The sequence below is a fragment of the Pteronotus mesoamericanus genome, unplaced genomic scaffold (assembly GCF_021234165.1).
Source record: "Pteronotus mesoamericanus isolate MK-2021 breed Mesoamerican mustached bat unplaced genomic scaffold, CSHL_Meso_final scaffold_232, whole genome shotgun sequence".
In the NCBI taxonomy this organism is placed as follows: Eukaryota; Metazoa; Chordata; class Mammalia; order Chiroptera; family Mormoopidae; genus Pteronotus; species Pteronotus mesoamericanus.
In genome coordinates, this window is record NW_026555311.1 from 14,521,906 (window position 1) to 14,541,075 (window position 19,170).

General features: G+C 35.2%; 1 protein-coding gene and 1 pseudogene across 1 annotated transcript in view; one reads left to right on the top strand and one right to left on the bottom strand.

Annotated features, from left to right (window-relative positions):
* The window catches only part of EIF4E (eukaryotic translation initiation factor 4E), a 41,597-nt gene that overhangs the window by 11,772 nt on the left and 10,655 nt on the right, over positions 1-19,170 (top strand). Inside the window, exon 2 of the mRNA XM_054591704.1 lies at positions 15,441-15,547. Within this exon, the coding sequence (XP_054447679.1) occupies positions 15,441-15,547 (107 nt within the window). The remainder of the gene's footprint in view (positions 1-15,440; positions 15,548-19,170) is intronic.
* On the bottom strand, positions 4,000-5,371 carry LOC129085215 (RRP15-like protein; annotated as a pseudogene).

Here is a 19,170-nt window from a genome sequence, read left to right on the forward strand (position 1 = left end):
GGATGGTGGTGCTCTGATGTGGTGTGTAGCTGTCCGCTGGGTGCATGGGCTCTGGGATTTCCTGGGTGATGCAGACCAAGGTCAGCTCCTACTTGTATTTTGTTCAGGACCACCCTGCCTGAGCTATAAAACAATCTGCGATGACTGCTCCTTGTGCAGGGCTTGCAGATTCTCAGGCAAAGCCAAGCTGTGAATCTAGGCTGGCTCTGCTAGTGCCAGGTCTGGGGCCACTTAGCAAGAGGTACAGAGGCTGGGAGCTCACTAAGGCTAGCTCTTGTTTGAGAGGATTTAGGAAGTTGTGAAGCCTGAGCCAAGAGCAGCCATTCATATGGAAATACAGCTTGGGCGGGGCTGTTTCTGAGGTTCTCCAGAGTGAGGTGCAAACAGTTTTAGTCATGTTGATGGGGTCTCAGATAGGACAGCAGTGTGCTGGCTCTGTGGCTCTGTGGGGATAGAGTTCAGAAAAGGGACAGTGGCCTCTGCCCGCTTTTTTGTCTGGAATAAAGCTGTCCCCCCAGCTCTTGCCCTGGTGCCAGACACTTCACTCTCTCCCTGTACCTTTGATCACTGGTGCCTTTCAAGCTGCTATCCTGGAGCTGGAGCTCAGAGGGAGAGAGCCTTGGTGATGAGTCCGTATGTGGGTTCTTTAAGAGGAATTGTTCAAGACTCCAGCAGTTTCTTCTACTGACTCAATCCCTACTAGTGTTTGCAAACCAGAAGTTCTGGGGACTGGAACTGGAATCCTGGGCTGGGGGGGCTTGGTGTGGGGCTGGGACTCCTTGCTCCTGACAGACCCATCCTGAATTTTTATCCACCACACGTGGATGTGGAACCAGCCTGTTCCACTTCTCTGCTCCTCCTACTAGTCTGAATAGATGTGTTTTCTTTAATTCTGTAGTTGTCAGACCTTCATTCAACTTCATTTCTGACATTTCTGAGTGGTTTTTTGCATTTTAGTTGTAGTTTCGATGTGGTTGTGTGAGGAGACGAGCCATGTTTAACTGTGCGGCCATCTTGACTGGAAATTGGCCAGGAATAGCAAATTTAGCAAGCAATTTGCAACTTTCATAAACCCAAGTGCTAGTGTCCTCATGTGTCCAGGAATCATACTCATATAGCTAACAAGTAATTTGCAGAATCCATAAAAGGTATACAACTCTACTGAGGAATACATTGGAGGACTTTAATTCATGAAGAACATAATTTGCTTTTGAAAAAGATTTTATTACTGGAAGGATTTTTTTTTTTTTTTCCTGAATTACCTAAATCTAGTACGAACTGAATCAAAATTCCAAAATCTTTGCAGGTGGGTAGGGAACTACATTTAAAGCTGGATTCCACAAGCTGACCTTAGGGCTACTTTTGTGTAAAGGGTTATAAAACAAAAGAATAGGTGATAGAAAGAAGACCAGCCTAAAATATTTGCTCTCTGGCCCTTTATAGAAAAAGTTTGCAAGCCCCTGCTTTATAAAATCATTGTGAAGTTTATTTGAAAGAATAAACAAATGAGCATTGGCAATGAGTTTCTGAACAGGAAGAGCTAAGGGGCAGTGGGGAACTTGCTCTACATTGAGAAAAAACATTATTGAGCAAAGGTAACTTTTAAAAATATAATATTGTTGCATGGGGACTGACACCTCACGGGAACGGACTGAGCAGTCCAGAAATAGACTCAAGTATGTATTTGGGCTTCAGAATAATCTTTTTATAATAAATTTGAAACATAGAGATTAGTATGAGGAAAATAAAAATTATTAGTCATTTCAACAGCTCGGTGTCCTATGGCAATACTTTGCTTTACCTGTTTGGGGATTATTTCTTTCTCACTGTATCCCTTCTTGTGCCTTTTTCTTTTCCTTTTAAATGGACTTTATTTTTTAGGTCAGCTTTAGTTTCAGTACAAAATTGAGAAGAAGGTGCAGGAGGGTATTTTCCTGTATACCTTCTGCCCCACACACACATAGCCTTCCCTACTATCAATATCCCACACCCAAGTGGTACATTTGTTAACACTAGACGAACCTATTTTGACACATCATTATTGCTCCAAGTCAGTAGTTTACATTACGATTCACTTTTGTACATTCTTTTCTGTTAATGTACAGAAAAAGAATTCTGTGAATTTGGACAAGTGTATAATGGCATGCACTTATCATTATAGTATCATACATTTGTAGAGTAGTTTCACTGCCTAAAATTCCTCTGTCTCTGCTGATTCATTCCTTATAACCCCTGGCAACCAGTAATCCTTTTACTATCTTCATACTGTTGTTTTTCCCAGAATGTCATATAGTTGGAATGATAGTTAATAGCCTTTTCAGGTTGTTTTCTTAAATTTAGGAATATGGATTTAAGGGTCCTCTGTGGCTTTTTTTTTTTTTTTAAGATTTTATTTTTTGAGAGAGGAAGAAGGGAGGGAGAAAGGGAGAGAAACATCAGTTGGTTGCCTTTTGCATGCCCCCAACTGGGGACCTTTCCTGTGCCCTGACCAGGAATCAAACTGGCAATTTTTGGTTTGTGGGAGGATTTGCAACCCACTGAGCCACACTAGTCAGGACCTCTGTGTCTTTTCATAGCATGATACCTCATTTCTTTTTAGTATAGAATAATATTTTATTGGATGGACCACAATATATTTAGGACATCTTAAATTAAAAATAAAGTGTGTCCTTTCCCTGCAAAACTAAAGATGCTCATTTTTTATATAGTTTATAAATATATATATATAAAAAATCTACTTTTTTCCCACATTTACATTAGCATTTTAAAATATTTTCCCAAACATCACATTTAATGCCAATATCATGATCACCATAATTTACATGACCTTTTGGTTGTATGTATGTATGTGTGTATATATATTACTAATATAAAATATAAAAGTGTCCTGACAATTTCTTTGAAGAAAACAAAAATTTAGTGTATTTACTGGGTTAAAGAAATAACTATGGAAAGGTTTATATGGATCATTTATATTGGAAGCTTGGTAGTTCATTAACTTAGCTGAGTAAGTAGAATATAACCTACTATGTAAACCTGGAGACACTGGAAACAGTGAAACTGGTTTTCTAACTTTTTATTTTTATATATAACTTTGTTTTTGTCTCTTTTTGTTCTTTTTTCTAACTTTTTTAAGAAATACAGGTTAGTTTCTTTTGAAAGGTGATTTAAATACTTGGAGTATAAAAAGATAGTTTTTCTTACTAAAACTAGTTTACATAAAAATTTTAACCTTTAACTTTTAACATCATGGAACTTTAAAAAACTAACAATTTTAGAAAGAATTCAGCTGCTTGTTTAACTGTGACATGTAAAATTGATTTTTTAAACTAACATTTAATACTAAGTTTTGCTTATGCTTTTCAAAGTTTTGAAAGAAACTTAGAAGCAATAGTTGAATTTATTAAAATATTTGCCTTTCAAATTATAAAGCTTTAAAGAGAAATTGAAGTAGAAATTACCATGTTTCTAGAACCAGTATAATTTTGTGCAATGTAAATGCTTGTCTTAAAGTCATTTTAGTGTTATTAATATATATTCTTTTCACTCGAGGATATGTTTATTGATTTTAGAGAGAGAGAAACAGTGATTTATATTTTTTTTGCCACTTGTATGTGCCCCGACAGGGATTAAACCCGCAACCTTTTGGTGCACAAGATGATGCTACAACCAACCTGGCCAGGGCATCGTTGATATATTTTTAAGTACTTTTTATTTTTGTATACTGTTAAACTTATATATAAACTTTTCCAGTTTTTTCTTTTAAACTTACTTTTTAACTTAAAGGGGTTCATTTTAATTAAGAATAGTGTGTTTCTAGAAATGTTGGTAACACTGTTGACATTGAGACAAAATACCAGTATCTGACCAATGTGTAAATCTGTAATTATCATGACAAAATGCATATGCAGAGTTTGAAAAGTAATTTTAACAAAATTTATGTGAAAGGGGAAACATCAAAGTTGGTGATAGTAAAAGTCTTTCTTAAAAGCATTACCTTTATAATTCCCCAACTTTCAGAGCATGAAGTACTTTTCCAGGAAACGTAAAATGATGTACATTGTGCTTCCCATATAGCTTTATGTGTGTCATAGTCACTGTATATCCTGGTCTGCTGTTGTCTGGTCCATCTCTTAATTTGTCCCAGTCTTTCCTCGATGCTCCCATCATATCACATATGCTTGTTCATCCTGGGCTGCAGCTGCCTTCTCTTTCTTAATTAAATTTATTGGGGTAACATTGGCTAATAAAATTGTAGGTTTCAAATATACAGTTCTATGATACTTCATCTGTATGTTGCATTGTGTATCCAGCATGCAAAGTAAAAACCCTTTGACCCCCGTTACCTTTTACCAACCCCCAACTCCCTTTGCTCTGGTAACCACCATACTGTTTGTGTTTGAGTTTTTGTTTTTCTTGTTTTTCATTTGTTGCTTTCAGTTTTATATCCCACATTTGAATGTATCAAATGTGGTGGTTCTTGACTTTTTCTGTCTGACATATTTCACTTAGCATGATATTTTAAAGATTCATTCATATTGGTAAAAATGGGTAGTGTTTAATTTTTTCTTATAGTTGATTAGTATTCTATTGTATATATGTACCACACCTTTTTTATCTGATCATCTGTCAAAGGACATTTCACTTGTTTCCATGTCTTGGGCCATCATGCCTAGTGCTGGAATGAACATAGAAGTGCATGTATCTTTGTGAGTAAATGTTTTAAAAGTCTTTGGGTAAGATACCCATAAGAGGGGTTTCTGGATCATATAGTCACTCTCTTCTTAGTTTTTTGTGGAGCCTCCATACTGTTTTTCATAGTGGCTGTAGCATTTTACATTCCTACTAGCAGTGAATGTGGGCCCTCTTTTTTCACTTCAGTATGTTTGGCTTTTGAGTTTTTTCCTGCTGAACTTTTCTTGTTTGTACTTGAATCCATCCCTCTAGAACACCGATGAATTCTTTCTTGAAAACGGTTATAATCAACTTAGCATGCTTTCTAATAGAGCTGCCAGTTTCTGTAACTTTTTCAACAACATTCTTTTGATGCTTCTGAACAGCATTGAATAGTTGTACAACACCCATCATTGCAATTCTCTGATGATTCTTTTCTGTTTTTCTTTGACAACATTTGGCTTGATTCTGCATGTCTTTCCCATCCCTACTTCTTATCAAGCTGTTCTCTTTTTTTTCCCTAGTCTCCTGCTTTAACTCCCCCGACCCCTCACCTCTCCAGCTCTTTGTTTTGACCAGAATACTAGGTCTACTTTTAAGAGTTTTTTTGTTAAGGATTTTAACATGCATCTTTTCAGCCTGCGTTAGTTCCAACGCTAGCTTCTGCATCACTTTGATTGTCTGTGTTCAACTTCATCTTCATTATCAGCTTCTGTTTCTTAATCTTCGTGGATGAAAAGTGACCCTTTTCCAGTTAACACCTTCCTGTAGAACCTCCAGGGTCAGCAGTGTCTTTATCCTTACCTTCCAGCCTCAGTGCTGCAGCCCTGGCTACTGTTTTCATTTTTTTTTTTTAGTGAATCCATCTCTCCCACCCCCTTGTCCATCCCATACTCACACATGAGTCCTGAACGTCCAGGGCCATATTTTCCCACTGGAAGCATCCCAGTCATAGTTAATTTAAAATATGAGTGTTCTGGTAGCCTTTGATTTAAGTTGCGTTGACGTTTAAGTTTTTTGTGTGCCTTGTTACTATTCTAGAACATCACATGTTTATTTCTTATGTCTTTGTGATCATACTTTCCTTTTTGAAATTTGAAATTTTGTCCTAACCTACATAGATGTGCAGAATAATATGGTTGATAATACTAGTGCTACCTTAAGAATTCATTTATTTTAAAGGTACAAGATGTTTACAAGCTTTTCTAGTAGTTAAGAGTTAATAAGTTCAAGTTGTAAAATTATATTCTACAAGATCAGAATTCAAGTATAGTTTGTAGGGATTTTTTAAATATGAGTAAAATGCGGTTTTAAGAGTAGCTTGCTTTCTATCTAGAAATGTCAACTTCTGGCTACAGTACAACAGACTTTCCTCTTTTTAAATTATTGATTTGAAAGAGAGAGAAACATTGGTTTTGTTGTTCCACTTGTGCATTCATTGGTTGCTTTTTTTTTTTTTTTTTTTTTTTTTTTTTTTAAGAAAGGCTTTATTATTTTTAGACCGAGGGCGAGGGAGGGAGAAAGAGGAGAGAAACATCAACTATTGTTGCCTCTCCTGCGCCCCACACAGGGGACCTGGCCTGCAACCCGGGCATGTGCCCCCACTGGGCATCGAATCAGCAACCCTTTGGTTCGCAGGCCAGCCAGGGTGATTGGTTGCTTCTTACATGTGCCCTGATCCAGGATCAAACCTGCAACCTTGGCTTATTGGGATGATGCTCTAACTCAGTTGAGCTGCCCAGATAGGGGCCATTGTAACAAACTTAACAAACCTGCTTACGCAAGAGTCTAGTGCTAGTCATCTATTTCAGTCAGTTAACTAGGTTCTTGTTATCTAGTAGATTGAATATCTACGAACTGAATTTTGCAGTATTTTTAGACAGCCCAATTTGTACAAATCATCATAGCCCCTTCCTCTATACCTCAGCTTCTAGTATTTTTTGTTTAGGTGTCATCTTACAGTAGTTGAAGGTTAAAGAATCTTGTCTTTAGAATAAAAATTGATACATGGGATCTCACAGTCCTTTGCATGAAAAAAATTTCTCCATATGAGCAGCACTTTAAACTTTTTTGCTAAATTTCTATATGCTATTCACTTCAACTTTTTAATTTAGGGCACAAAGATTACCATTTTAATTGTTTGTTACAGACTAGGAAGATGACCTGCAAAATCCACAGGCACATTTTCCTGATGAAATACAAGATTAGCTGGTATTTCTTTACTGTGGACATATATTTAAAGACTAAAAACCAAAAGAATTGATTGATTGGGGTAGTATTCAGTGTGCACAGCAAATCTTTTTATTCCTTAGAAGGCAGGTGATGAGACTTCAGTTGTTCTTGTACTAGTTAGTTAATTATGCTGATTGACTTATGGGAGGGTGTGGCGGGGGGGAGGGGGAGGAATACATACTTTGCTAAAAAGAGACCTGGGGACTGAATGCTTGGAAGTTGGGAGAATAAAGTATAATGAAGTTTGTTTACCTGTCTTACTTGTATTAAAAAAAATTTGTCTCAGAGTTAGTTATTCGTGTTCATGAAAGAGGCTTTTATTTTACACTTACATGTGTTTCTGAGACAATTGTTCACGTAGACATTTAGTACACTGTCTTGCATAATAATATAAACTCTATATAATTAACCATTGACATTTACTTGGTTTTTTCCTAGTAGTGGGATTGTTGTGTGTGTTGGAGGAGGGTGAGGTCTACCATTTGTGCCTTTTTTCCTAGTTTATTGGCAGTGGCATGTACTTGCAACATAGTGAAGGTGCTGAGCCTTTGGCTGTGGTACAGAGCCATGCTGTAGGGTTATACTGCCTATGTACCTTGGTAGCAATGTATAATTACTATCCATCTCTGGGTACTTCTGTGAGAACGAAGGTTCTCTGATAATTGTAAGTAAAACTAGGGTATATGGTGACTCTAGCTTTGAACACTGACTGACAGTTCTGGATTTAAATGTAGCATACAGCTAGGACATATTAATATCCCAAAACTTAGATTTGAAGAGGGGAGAGAATAGAACTGTGAAGACTGAATATATTGAGGTAATATATAATATATTAAAATAATGTATATAAAAATATGTAGCAACTTCCTTGATAGCTGCTGCTTAGTAAATGTTGCCTATTAAGTAAAAACCTCATAGTTTGGATGAAGTTTGAGAGTTGGTGTACCACTTTAAAAATTACGAAAGCTATCATCCTTTTCGATTCTTATTTTGCTTACCGTTCTGCTCATTATTTCATATCTTTAGATAGTGCCTTCAATTTACTGAAAGTTGGGTCAGGAACTGCAGCAGTCTTTTTTCAACATTTACATTTCTATTAAAACCACAATGGTCTTTCCAATTTAACTAAAAAATAATGAAGTAAGGAAGGGGGGATATAAGAAAATGCTGCTGGTAATGGGTTACCAATAATATTGTTATCCACTATTTGGTGCTCCGAGGTTGAACTTTCCCCAAATTCTACCTCTATGAATGGCAGAGCTGGGATTTCAACCTTGGTGTTAAAGAGTATGTGACCCAAACTAAGATTCCTTCACTCTGAGTACGTGATCTAAACAAGTCCTTCCTATACTCTGGTAGAAAACCAGTTTATTTTTAAATTATTTCCAATCTAATGTTTTTAGAAAATGGTAAAAGTAGGATAAAGATGAAGAAATGCATATAAAATATGTGGTATTAGTTTCAACAGACATTTATGTACTGTAAAATGACTAGAGAGTTTTCTAAGTATTTATTTTCCATTTCTGTACTTAACCTGGCTGTAGACTATAACCCACAAAATTCTGTGAACCACTTTGAACCAGTGTTTCAAATCTTTATTAGTGTTAGGAGAACAATTTATTTTTGCGTATTTCAAATTAAGGCTTAGGCGATGTCTTAACCTTTGGAAAAAATCCTGAAAGTTCTGAGTAAACACAGTTGTTCAGTGAAGTAATGGAAGACACAAATTGGGTGTCCTGAAGGGATGGCTCATTATTTCTGGAAGAGATAGTTTGTATTTTGGGTTGAGGGTGGAAGAGACATTGAATGTTCATAACATGGGGAAGAAACTATGGTTTTGGAATTTAAGCATTGTAAATTTGAACATGGCAAAAAGGAAGAATCTGAACTTTAGTCAGATTTAAAAAAACACACAGAAATGATCTTAGATTTGGGAACTATCTAGCTTTAAGATGTTAGGATTATCCCACAAAGTTAGTATTAAGTCTGATACACGTGTTGGTTTTTGCAGAATGTAAAAAGCTACCTGAAACTCTTTGCAGCTAATTGTGAAACTTGTGCCACCTTTGTTCATCATTTTTCTTCCCTCCAACTGTCTTCTGTTGCTACGTCAGCTACTGAACTCCAAGACCATTAAATTATAATGCTGTACATGTTTTATTTGGATCCCATAAGCTCAGCAAATCTAAAACCAGGTTTAATATTTTTGCACTTAAACTGGTTGTCTTTTCAATTTCCTTGTCATCGCATTTAATCACTTTGACCTGTTAGTTAATGGCTTCCATTGCTCACAGAATGAAAGGTACACTTTTAGTGTGACCTTTGAGACCTCTTACAGTGTCACTCCAACCTACCATTGTGTCATTTCAAGTAACTCTCTTTCAGTGTCACCGATGCCTTACCATCTAGATAAACACTGCAGGAACTCATAGCTTTACCCATCTGAAATGTGTATACAATGGTTTTCAAAGTGCAGATGGTATTTTGTGTAAAAAAGTCTTTAATTACTTTGAGAGTAGTCGTATCTTATAAAGTAGCATTTCTCATTTTGTCTGGATAATTTTTAAATCTAGAAATATTGGTAAAATATGGATATTTCAGTGAAATTTGCTTATGTGGGAGGCCGCCAAACTGAGAGAATAGGTAGAGGATTACTGTGGGATTTGGCAGTGAAGAAGTTGGTTTTCAACTGAATGTAAATATAAAATTATTTTACTGTGTGCTCTGTAGAAAACAACCATGAAAATAACAAGCTTGGTTTTCAACTGAATGTAAATATAAAATTATTTTACTGTCTGCTCTGTAGAAAACAACCATAAAAATGACAAGCTTGTAAAATATATGTTCAGTTCCTAAGATCATATGGTAATCTTACATCCTTTACTTCTTTCCCATTCTTACATAATTGAAAATATCTGATTGAATCAATTTTAGACATATTCCATGAAAACACCTCTTCTGGGGAGAAGGTTGTGAAGTGTGGTGATTCAAGTTATTACATAGTCCCCTTGTACTTTTTTAATGGTTATCCTGTTTTAGATACCTCAGGAGTTAGTAGCCTTACAAAGAATTTTAAGAGGAGATACACTTTTAAAATACTTTATTGTCATTCAATTTGTATTTAAAGTACTTAGCAAGTTAAGACAAATAATGAAAAACTTGGAAATTTGTTACAGTTAATTGAGGCTTATGCTTAACTGAGGAGTGACTGGAAAGCATTTTTGTTATAGTTCTTTTAAAAATAAAATATTTCTTTGTTCTGATCTGGCTAGTAGTTTATTAATAATGTTTTGATCAAAGAATTTAGTATAGTATGGGTATCATTCTTGAAAACATTTCTTATTGTATATGTTGCCATATATTCAAAGGGTGTAGGAATTGGACTTTCCCCATAGAATGGACCTCCCCCATAGAATTAGCCTGAAAGTTTTAAATCATATCCTATTGCATATTTTTGGTTTTGTTTTATCTAAGTTGAAAATAAGAAAGAAAAAAAGGCATCCTGATTATTTAAATTGAAGAGGTTCTATAATGATAAAATAAATAAATGAACAGAAAATGATTTTATGATTAGGCGTGTCTTCTCATTTTTCGGTCTCTAACAATTTTTTTTCCTTTGCAGTCATTTACAATGTAACTGTGAAATCAAGAAACTTACAGGATGAATGGTTGATAGTAAGCTTTTTAGTTTAAAATTTCTGCTAATAAAGAATGGATTATTGAGCCCTGACCAGGTAGTTCACGTTATTGGAGCTTTAATCCAATGCACCAAGGATGTGGGTTAGGTCTCTGGTTGGGGCACATAGATATAGAGAGATCATTTGGAGAGTTATCAGCTGAGGGGAGGAAAGGGAGAATGAGGGGAAAAGCACAGGCATTAAGAAGCATAATTGGTAGGAAAGAAATAGAGAGGATGTCAAGAATAGTATAGGAAATGGAGAAGCCAAAGCTCTTACATTCATGACCCATGGACATGAACTGGGGTGGGGGGGGCATTGCTGGAGGGAAGAGAAAGTACCAGATGGAGGGGGACCAAGGGGGGAAAATTAGGACAACTATAACAGCATAATCAATAAAATATATTTAAGAAAAGAAAAAGAATAAATGAAACAACCTATGAATGCATAAATAAGTGGAACACTGAATCAGTGTTGCTTTTTCCCTGCCTTGCTCTCTAAAATCAGTCAAAACAAAACAAAACAAAACAAAACAAATAAATGGATTGTTCAAATAAGTAGATTTGGTCATTAAAAAATGTGGCCTAAAAGAAAAAACTTGTTCTGAGGGGAAAAAAATGCCCTTTTATACAGTTTTTAATTTTAATGTTTTCATAATTTGTCATCATTTCTAAATCTTAGGAGATTTGCTCTGTGCCATGTGAATGAGTATTTTCAGAGTAGTTCAGTATTTTTTATTGTCTTGGAAACAGTTGGCTATTAAAACATTTTTGCTTTAGTAAGAGGGTGTGAGAAATTTGTATAGTTTAAAAACTTGAACTGAGACTATTAAACTGTAGATAGTAACATAAAAGTCTTAAAGAGAAATATCAATACTATGCTTGCATTATAAAGTTTCAAATAACTGAAAAGATAATTCTTTATGGTTAATAAACATTTTCAGAGTGTTTTAGAGCAGTCCTAAAATGTAGCAGATTTATATATTAAAAGTGAAGACTAAAAGATTTAAAATTGGTATCTTACTGATGCATACATCCACACATTTATTTAAAGATGAGTAGCTATTTTAGTTACAGGAAAAATTAAAAATTCTTAGTAAAACACCAATTAAAGTAGACCTTTAATTCAAAAGCACTTTTTTTTTTTTTAAATTTTAAAAACTGGATATATTTTCTTCCCTGAATTTATTGCTTACTTTTACTTACGGTATGTCTGGAGACTTCTAATAAATCTTAGTCTTCCATCATTCTCCTAATTTTGAAAATTCAAATGAATAACAGAAAAGAAGGATGATATTTTGGGTACGGTAAAACTTGGAACTACCCCATGCTATAATTAATCCACTGTTTTTTATGTGCTGCTGAGTGAAATGTTTAGTAAATGTTGTGAAATTATAGCTTGTAATGAGGATTTTGAACTTAAGTAAATTTTTTCTTATCATTTGTCTTTTAATTTAGTAAGAGAAGTGACAGTATTTTTTAACTTGGGGAGGAAGAATAGCTTTTACTCACACACCCAGTATTGTAAACCTGTATGTCCATCCCTTTAGCAGATCCATCATTATTATCTTAAACTCCGCAAAACATCATTATTATTGCCCCTTTACACTGGTAATAGTCTTACATATTTACTCTTTCCAGTGTTTTTCTTTTTCTTTTGTACTTCCATGCTGCTATCTAGAATTTTTTCTCCAGCCTTAAGACGTTCCTTTGGTGTTTCTCTTTCCTTGGACCTCCAGTGTGTGGGGTGTGTCAGGGGTCTATCTGTCTGTATGAGTCTGTATTTCTCCATTTCTGAAGGATGTTTTTCCTCGGTCAAATTCTAAGTTGACAGTTTTTTTTATAGCAATAATATGTCATTCTGTTGCCTTATGGCTTTCATAGTTTCTATTGAGAAGTTAGCTGTTATTCTTACTTTTCCTATGAAAGTAATGTATGTTTCTTTTCTCTCCTCCTGACTGCTTTTTAAAAAAAGATTTTATTATTTATTTTTAGAGAGGGCCAGAGACATCAATGTATGAGACAGACATTAATTGGTTTCCTCTTGCAAACTCCCATCTGGGGACCTGGTCTGCCACCCAGGCATGTACCCTGACCAGGAATGGAACCAGCGATCTTTCAGTTTGTGGGATGACGCCCAACCCACAAAGCCACCCCACTCAGGGCTCCTGACTACTTTTAATACTATCTGTTCATCTTTAGTTTTCAATAGTTTGAATCTTATGTGCCCAGGTGTAGTTTTATTTGTGTTTACACTACTTGGAGTTCCCCAAGCTTTCTGTCTGTGACTTGAGGTTCTAATGAGATTTGGTAAATTTTGGTTTTATTTTTATTGTTTCCGTCCAATTTTCTTGCCTCTTGTCTTTCAGCATTTTAGCCATCTTCCACCTGTTCCTTACCATCTGTCCTTTCCCCTGCTCTGGGTTTGTTTGAATATTTTTCTGTTGGCTTGTCTTTGACTTCATCAACCCTACATTCAGCTGAGTTCAGTATGTTGTTATTCAGTGAGCTCTTAATTTCTGACACCATAGTTGGCAGTTCCATAATGTCTATTTGATTCTTTTTTTGCTATCTGTATGAGTTGATAGTTTTTAGCTAAAATTATTGAAGTAATTTTATAATATATGTAAGTCAAATCACTATGCTGTACACCTTAAGCTTATATAGTGCTCTATGTCAATTATATCTCAGAAATGGATAAAAAAATAAAGAGAAGCTATCAAGCAAAAAAAAAAATCAGGAATATTGTGGATCTTAGACATTATGTGCTAACCTAATGCCAATAAATGTTTTTTGCAATTGTTATTACAATGAGTCTTTGCCAACCCCATCATCTGGATTATATCTGGGTGTACTTCCATGGACAATTTAATGCCTTCATGATTAGTTTCTTAAAATCATTTTTTTGCATATTTAGTAGTATTTGATTGTTTGCTAGGTATTGTAGATAATAGTCATAGAGTGTATTATGTGTTCTTTGAAGAGTGTAGAGTTTGGTTCTTGAAGGTAGTTAATTTATAGGTAGATTACCTTGATCCTGTAATGAACTGGTTTTAGAATTTGTTAGGCAGATGTTGTGTCACCTGATTCTAGGGCATGCTCTTTCAAGTTCATCTGAAAGTTGAGGATTTCCAACCACTCATTCTGGCTACATCTGAATTCGGTCTTCGTAATCATGTTCAACCTCTGAAGTCTTGGCTCAGTTGTTCTCTGCTAGGCCACCCAGAGTTGCATTCTGAACACCCCAGTTTAGTAGTCAACCAAGGACCTGTGAGGGGCTTTAAGATAGATTTATGAGACTCAGTTCTCTGCAGCTCATTTTTACCCTGTCCCCCAAAGCTCACAGGCTTTGTCAGTCCCTAACTCTTTCCTATTTTCTCTTTTGAAGCCGTCTCTGTGTGGAGACTATCATTAATTTTACTCAAGTGGGGTAAGGAATGGCAGTTGGTAATTATCATCTGTGGGAAGACTTAAGTTGACTGTGATGAGGAAATACTGGTAGAAACTTGGTGATTTGAAGGCATTGACAACTCAGTAAACTTTAGGGTCTTGATTACTCTGTAAACATTTAAATTTGTCCAGTTAAGTAATCAAGCCTGTAAGTTCCAATTGGGTTGTAGGTAGCACTGTGTTCATTGGCATTACAATTGTGAGCAAAATCAAGGCAGAGCCCTGCTGTCAGTGACTTTAGCCTAGTAGAAAGTAGTTCCTGGATGTGCCATCTTGATAAGAAAAATGTATTTTGTAAAGTAAGTACTTACTAGTCTACTCTGAGATCTTCTAGATCCTACATCTCTGATTTACATAATCTTGGTAATGTGAACCTACGTTTGTTGCTTTGCTGCCTTTTAAATCTGACACGCAAACTCTTGTCGCACCCTCCCTTTTTTGATATTAGCATCTGGTGACCTTCCTTGGCCCTCTGTTTTGTTGACCCTAATTTATGATAGTGATACATGAAGCAATGTGGAAAACACCCATTATCCTCAGGCTCCTTTCTTTTCTCACATTAGATGACAGTATTAATTATGTCTAACATAGAAGAAAATTTGAGTTCAAGCCAATGTTCAGCTTTTCTGCATAGTACCAGTGGAAATGACAGAAATTGCTGAACTTTTAAGTTACTGTATATCATGACAGTGTGACGTGAAGGCAAAGGCCTTCATGTGTAGTATTGGCTCAGTCATTTTATGAAACTTTTTTGATTTTTGTAATAAAGTTATACTCTCCACACTTCAGTTGTATTTTTGTCCCTCCTCATTTTCGTTTTCATATACAGTACTTTCATATAATGGTATGTTAAGAAAGGTAGCTTATTTTCCCAGTTTTTTGCATGGTTTCTAACAATCTTTGATAGTGGAAGATAACTATATATAGTATTGTTATGTTTTTTAATTTGAGAACCCTTTTCTCTTAATGAAGATACGCTAGCATGAAGAGTGTGGAGTTTTCCTAAGAGGTTGGTCTCTGGTCTCTTTTATGAAATGTTTTTGTAATTTATTTTTTATTTTATTTTCACCTGTTGGAGGACATGAGTATTGATTTTTAGAGAGAGAGTAGGGGAGGGAGAGAGGGAGAAAAACATCCATGCGAGAGAACACTGACTGGTTGGTTGCCTCTTTTACATACCCCGACCAGGGGACTAAACCTGCAACCCAGTCATGTGCCCTGACCAGGAATCGAATGTGTGACCTTTCAGTTTATGGGACAGTGTTCCAGCCACCCAAGCCACGCTGGCCAGGGCTGAAATTTCTTCTTTAACAGATAATATTGGTACTATTAGTTCAAGTTTATTTAGAGTATTGCTGTCTAAGATATATTAAGAATTTTTAAATACTGTTTTATTATTTTCCACTAGGAAACCACCCCTACTCCTAATCCCCCATCTACAGAGGAAGAGAAAACAGAATCTAACCAGGAGGTTGCTAACCCAGAACACTATATTAAACATCCTTTACAGAACAGGTAAGTTTGCAGACACATAGTTTTTTGATTAATCAACAAGGTAAATGGTGAATAGGACAGGTTGGGAGGGACAAGTTAGATAAGACTAGTTTTAGATATGGCAAGTTGAGGATTCCATTTTTACTTGGATGATCCATGTCCAGTAAGCATTTTTATGTATGAATCCTGAGCTCAGAAAGAACTGGTTGAGAAATTGGTTTGAAGTTCATCAGTAATTGATGGTGGTAATTGAAACCACAGTAATAAAAAAATTCTTTTAAGAAGGGAATTTGATTCAGGACAGAAGCTTTGATATCAGCAATTGGATTTTTCTTTTTCTTTTCTCTTTTTTTGACGGTGAATACCATGAAGGATACAGACGTAGAAACTATATAAATTATAAATATATAAAAAGGTCAAATATTCATTGTTTTGAACAATTAAAAAGTCTCAAAATGCCAGTTGGATTGAACAATAAAAAGTGTTTGCTAACGGAGGAGGAGAAAGTTTAGTAGAGTGTAGATGATGGAAAAAGTGGAAGTAGTTTGAAGAGTGAATAGAATATAAAAAATACATAGAGCAAGAATAGACACTTTCAAATTGGCTATGAAGGAGAAAAGGAAGAGCGAGGGGATTTAAGAGGCTGAAGGTTGTTGATTGGTTCATATTCAAGACAAGTTAGGAGACCTTAAGGTGAATTAAAGTTTTCATAGTTACAGTATAGTAGTTGAGCAGTAATTCATTGCATGGTTTTCCAAGTCTGCCCCACCTCTTCCCCATACGTTTAGGTTTTTACTTTATTGTCTTTCATGTTTATACAGTGAAAATTAACACGAATTCACTGAGAGTTGATGGTGGGAACAAAATGGTAACATACAAAGGTTATAAGAATCTGGAGGAAAGTAAATTGGAATTGACTTCTGATGATATTTAAGTATTTCAGGGCTTTTGATTCCCCTTCACTTTTTCTTTGCTTATTTGAAAGATCCCATAAGCTTGGCTATAACTTAATTTTATTTATCTAAAAAATATATTTTCTCTTTTTGGTCTGAATTTTTTTTTTTATCATTTCTTCATGATCATGGAAGTAATCGTTGAAATAATAGTCCAAACATGTTCTATGTGTTTTTCATAGGAGACCTGTGGTTTTGTGTATTCTTCAGTGAGGAACACATATCCATTCTTTAGACAATAGGGATTGTCGACTGTCAAATCAGTAGTCCATAAGGGGAAAAACCCTTCCTTAGGAAAGCACTGTACCAAAGATATTAAGTGGAAATATTGATTAGCAGGAATTTCATATACTACACCCTCACGGTAGCATCGAAACTCTTATTTTTTCATCTTTCATTGGTATCTTTAAAAAGCTAGCTCTCTATGCCTTCTAGCTGTATGTGCTTTAATGTTGCTATTACTGTGGGAAGAAGTTAACAAGGTATATATATTCCTCACAGCTTGGATGAAGTTTAAGAAGAGATTTCTAAAAGTGGCCTCATTGGTAAACAGACTGTTTAAATCCTAAATGAGGTCTTTGAAGATTTCAGTTTCTTTATAAATTGTACTTACTGTGTAAAATGATAAATATCATTTGAAAAAATATTCTTGAGATGCGTTATGGTTCACATTTTGGTAGTTTTCTCATTATTTTTATAAATATTGCAGAGTTTATTTTGCTTTTAAGTCCCTGAGTTACAAGTTAGCTAGATTTTCATACCTGCTTCTGCATTCAGGCTGTGGAGATAATGACATAAGTTGTTTCAGACAAAGTATAAGAAAATATGACCTCATAAACATAGGTGGTTGGAAAAGGGAGGATTTTTTTTTTTTTTAATTCCTCACTGAAGGCTATGTTTATTGTTTTTAGAGAGAAACATTGATCAGTTGCCTCCTGTATGCACCCTGGCGGGGGATCAAACCCTCAATTTTTTGGTGTATCAGATAGATGATGCTCCAACCTACAAGCCAACCAGCCCACCCAGCCGGAGCAAGGAGGAAGATTTTTAATAGCCTTTTAAAATAATTACGAATATTCTCCTTTGGTACTAGGTTTCTCATAGGTTAGTTGCAGTGGGGAATCTGAAACCATATTCAAGAACTTTCTGTACTTTTTAGATTAAAATACATTGGTCTGTCTTATATTTGGAATGGATTGTTTTACCCATACATTATTTTGCAACACAGTGGTCATTTGTAAAGTATTAGTGTTAATGAGTTATGCAATCTTCTAGATATTGACACTTTTTATTATATAGTATTAAAACAATAACATATCACTGCTAAACTCATCAGAAGTGTACAGTGGCACACACAGGCTTTCCAAAATTCTGATTTTCTCCTGAAAGCTCAGATTTTAACCGATGGGCTCACCCTGTTTATTTTTTAGGAAAAAAAACATGGTTTATCAGCCATTTTTTCAAGTTAAAATGGTGTTCCACGAAAACAGTGTTTAGTTCACATCACAATTCATTTGTCTAAGAATTGTATTTTGGTATGCAGTAGATGTGTTTTTTGTACACAATATGAAAAGGACGTACACAGATTGAAATTTAATGAAACCAATAATTTTTACTGCTTCAGTGGCATTCTTAAAACTGACAGTGTTACTGTGAGAAGTGGTGGTAATAAAAGATACAGTTTCGTACCACTGTATTATTCTTGCTAAGGAACCAGCTCATTTACCCACCATTGCTTTTGCACCATTAGTGCAAATATCAATACAGTGAAAAATAAAAATAATGTCTTCACATTATTATGAAAGTACTTTAACCCACCAGAGCTCCTAAAAGAATCTTGGAGTCTCCTAGGGGTTGGCAAACCACTCTTTGAAAACAACTGATTTAAAAATTTCCTTGTTGAGCCCTGGCTGGGTGGCTCAATTGGTTGGAGCATTGTCCTGTACACCAGAAAGGTTGTAGGTTCAATCCCTGGTTGGCATATACCTAGGTTGTGGGTTTTATCCCTGGTTGGAGCTTGTATGGGAGGCACCTGATTGATGTTTCTTTCTTTCATAGATATTTATCTTTCTCTAAAATCAATAAACATATCCTCAGGCGAGGATTTAAAGTAAAATAAATTCCTTGTTGATAAGTACTTAGTGTTTTCCAAATTTTCCAAAAGAAAGAACATTCGACTGAATTTATTTTATTTTTAAAAATAATTTATTTATTTATTTTTAGAGAGAGGGAAAGGGAGGAAGAAAGGGAAAGAAACATCAATGTGTGGTTGCCTCTCACGTGTCCCCTACTGGAGACTGGCCTACAACCCAGGCATGTGCCCATGACTAGCAATCAATCTCATGATCCTTTGGGTCACAGGCTGGCACTCAATTTACTGAGCCACACCAGCCAGAGCTGAACTAATTTTATTATTTATGATATTTTAAATTGAGGTATAATTGACCTAAAATATTAATATATCAGTTTCGGGTATGCAATATAATAATTTAATATTTTGTATATATTGTGAAAAGATCACAACAGTAAGTCTGACTAGCATCTGTGATCATACAGTCACAAATTTTTTTTCTTATGATGAAACTTTTAAGATCTACGCTCAGCAACTTTCATTATGCAATACATTATTATTAACTAGAGTCACCATGTTGTATATCAAATCTCATTTATTTATTTTATAACTGGAATTTT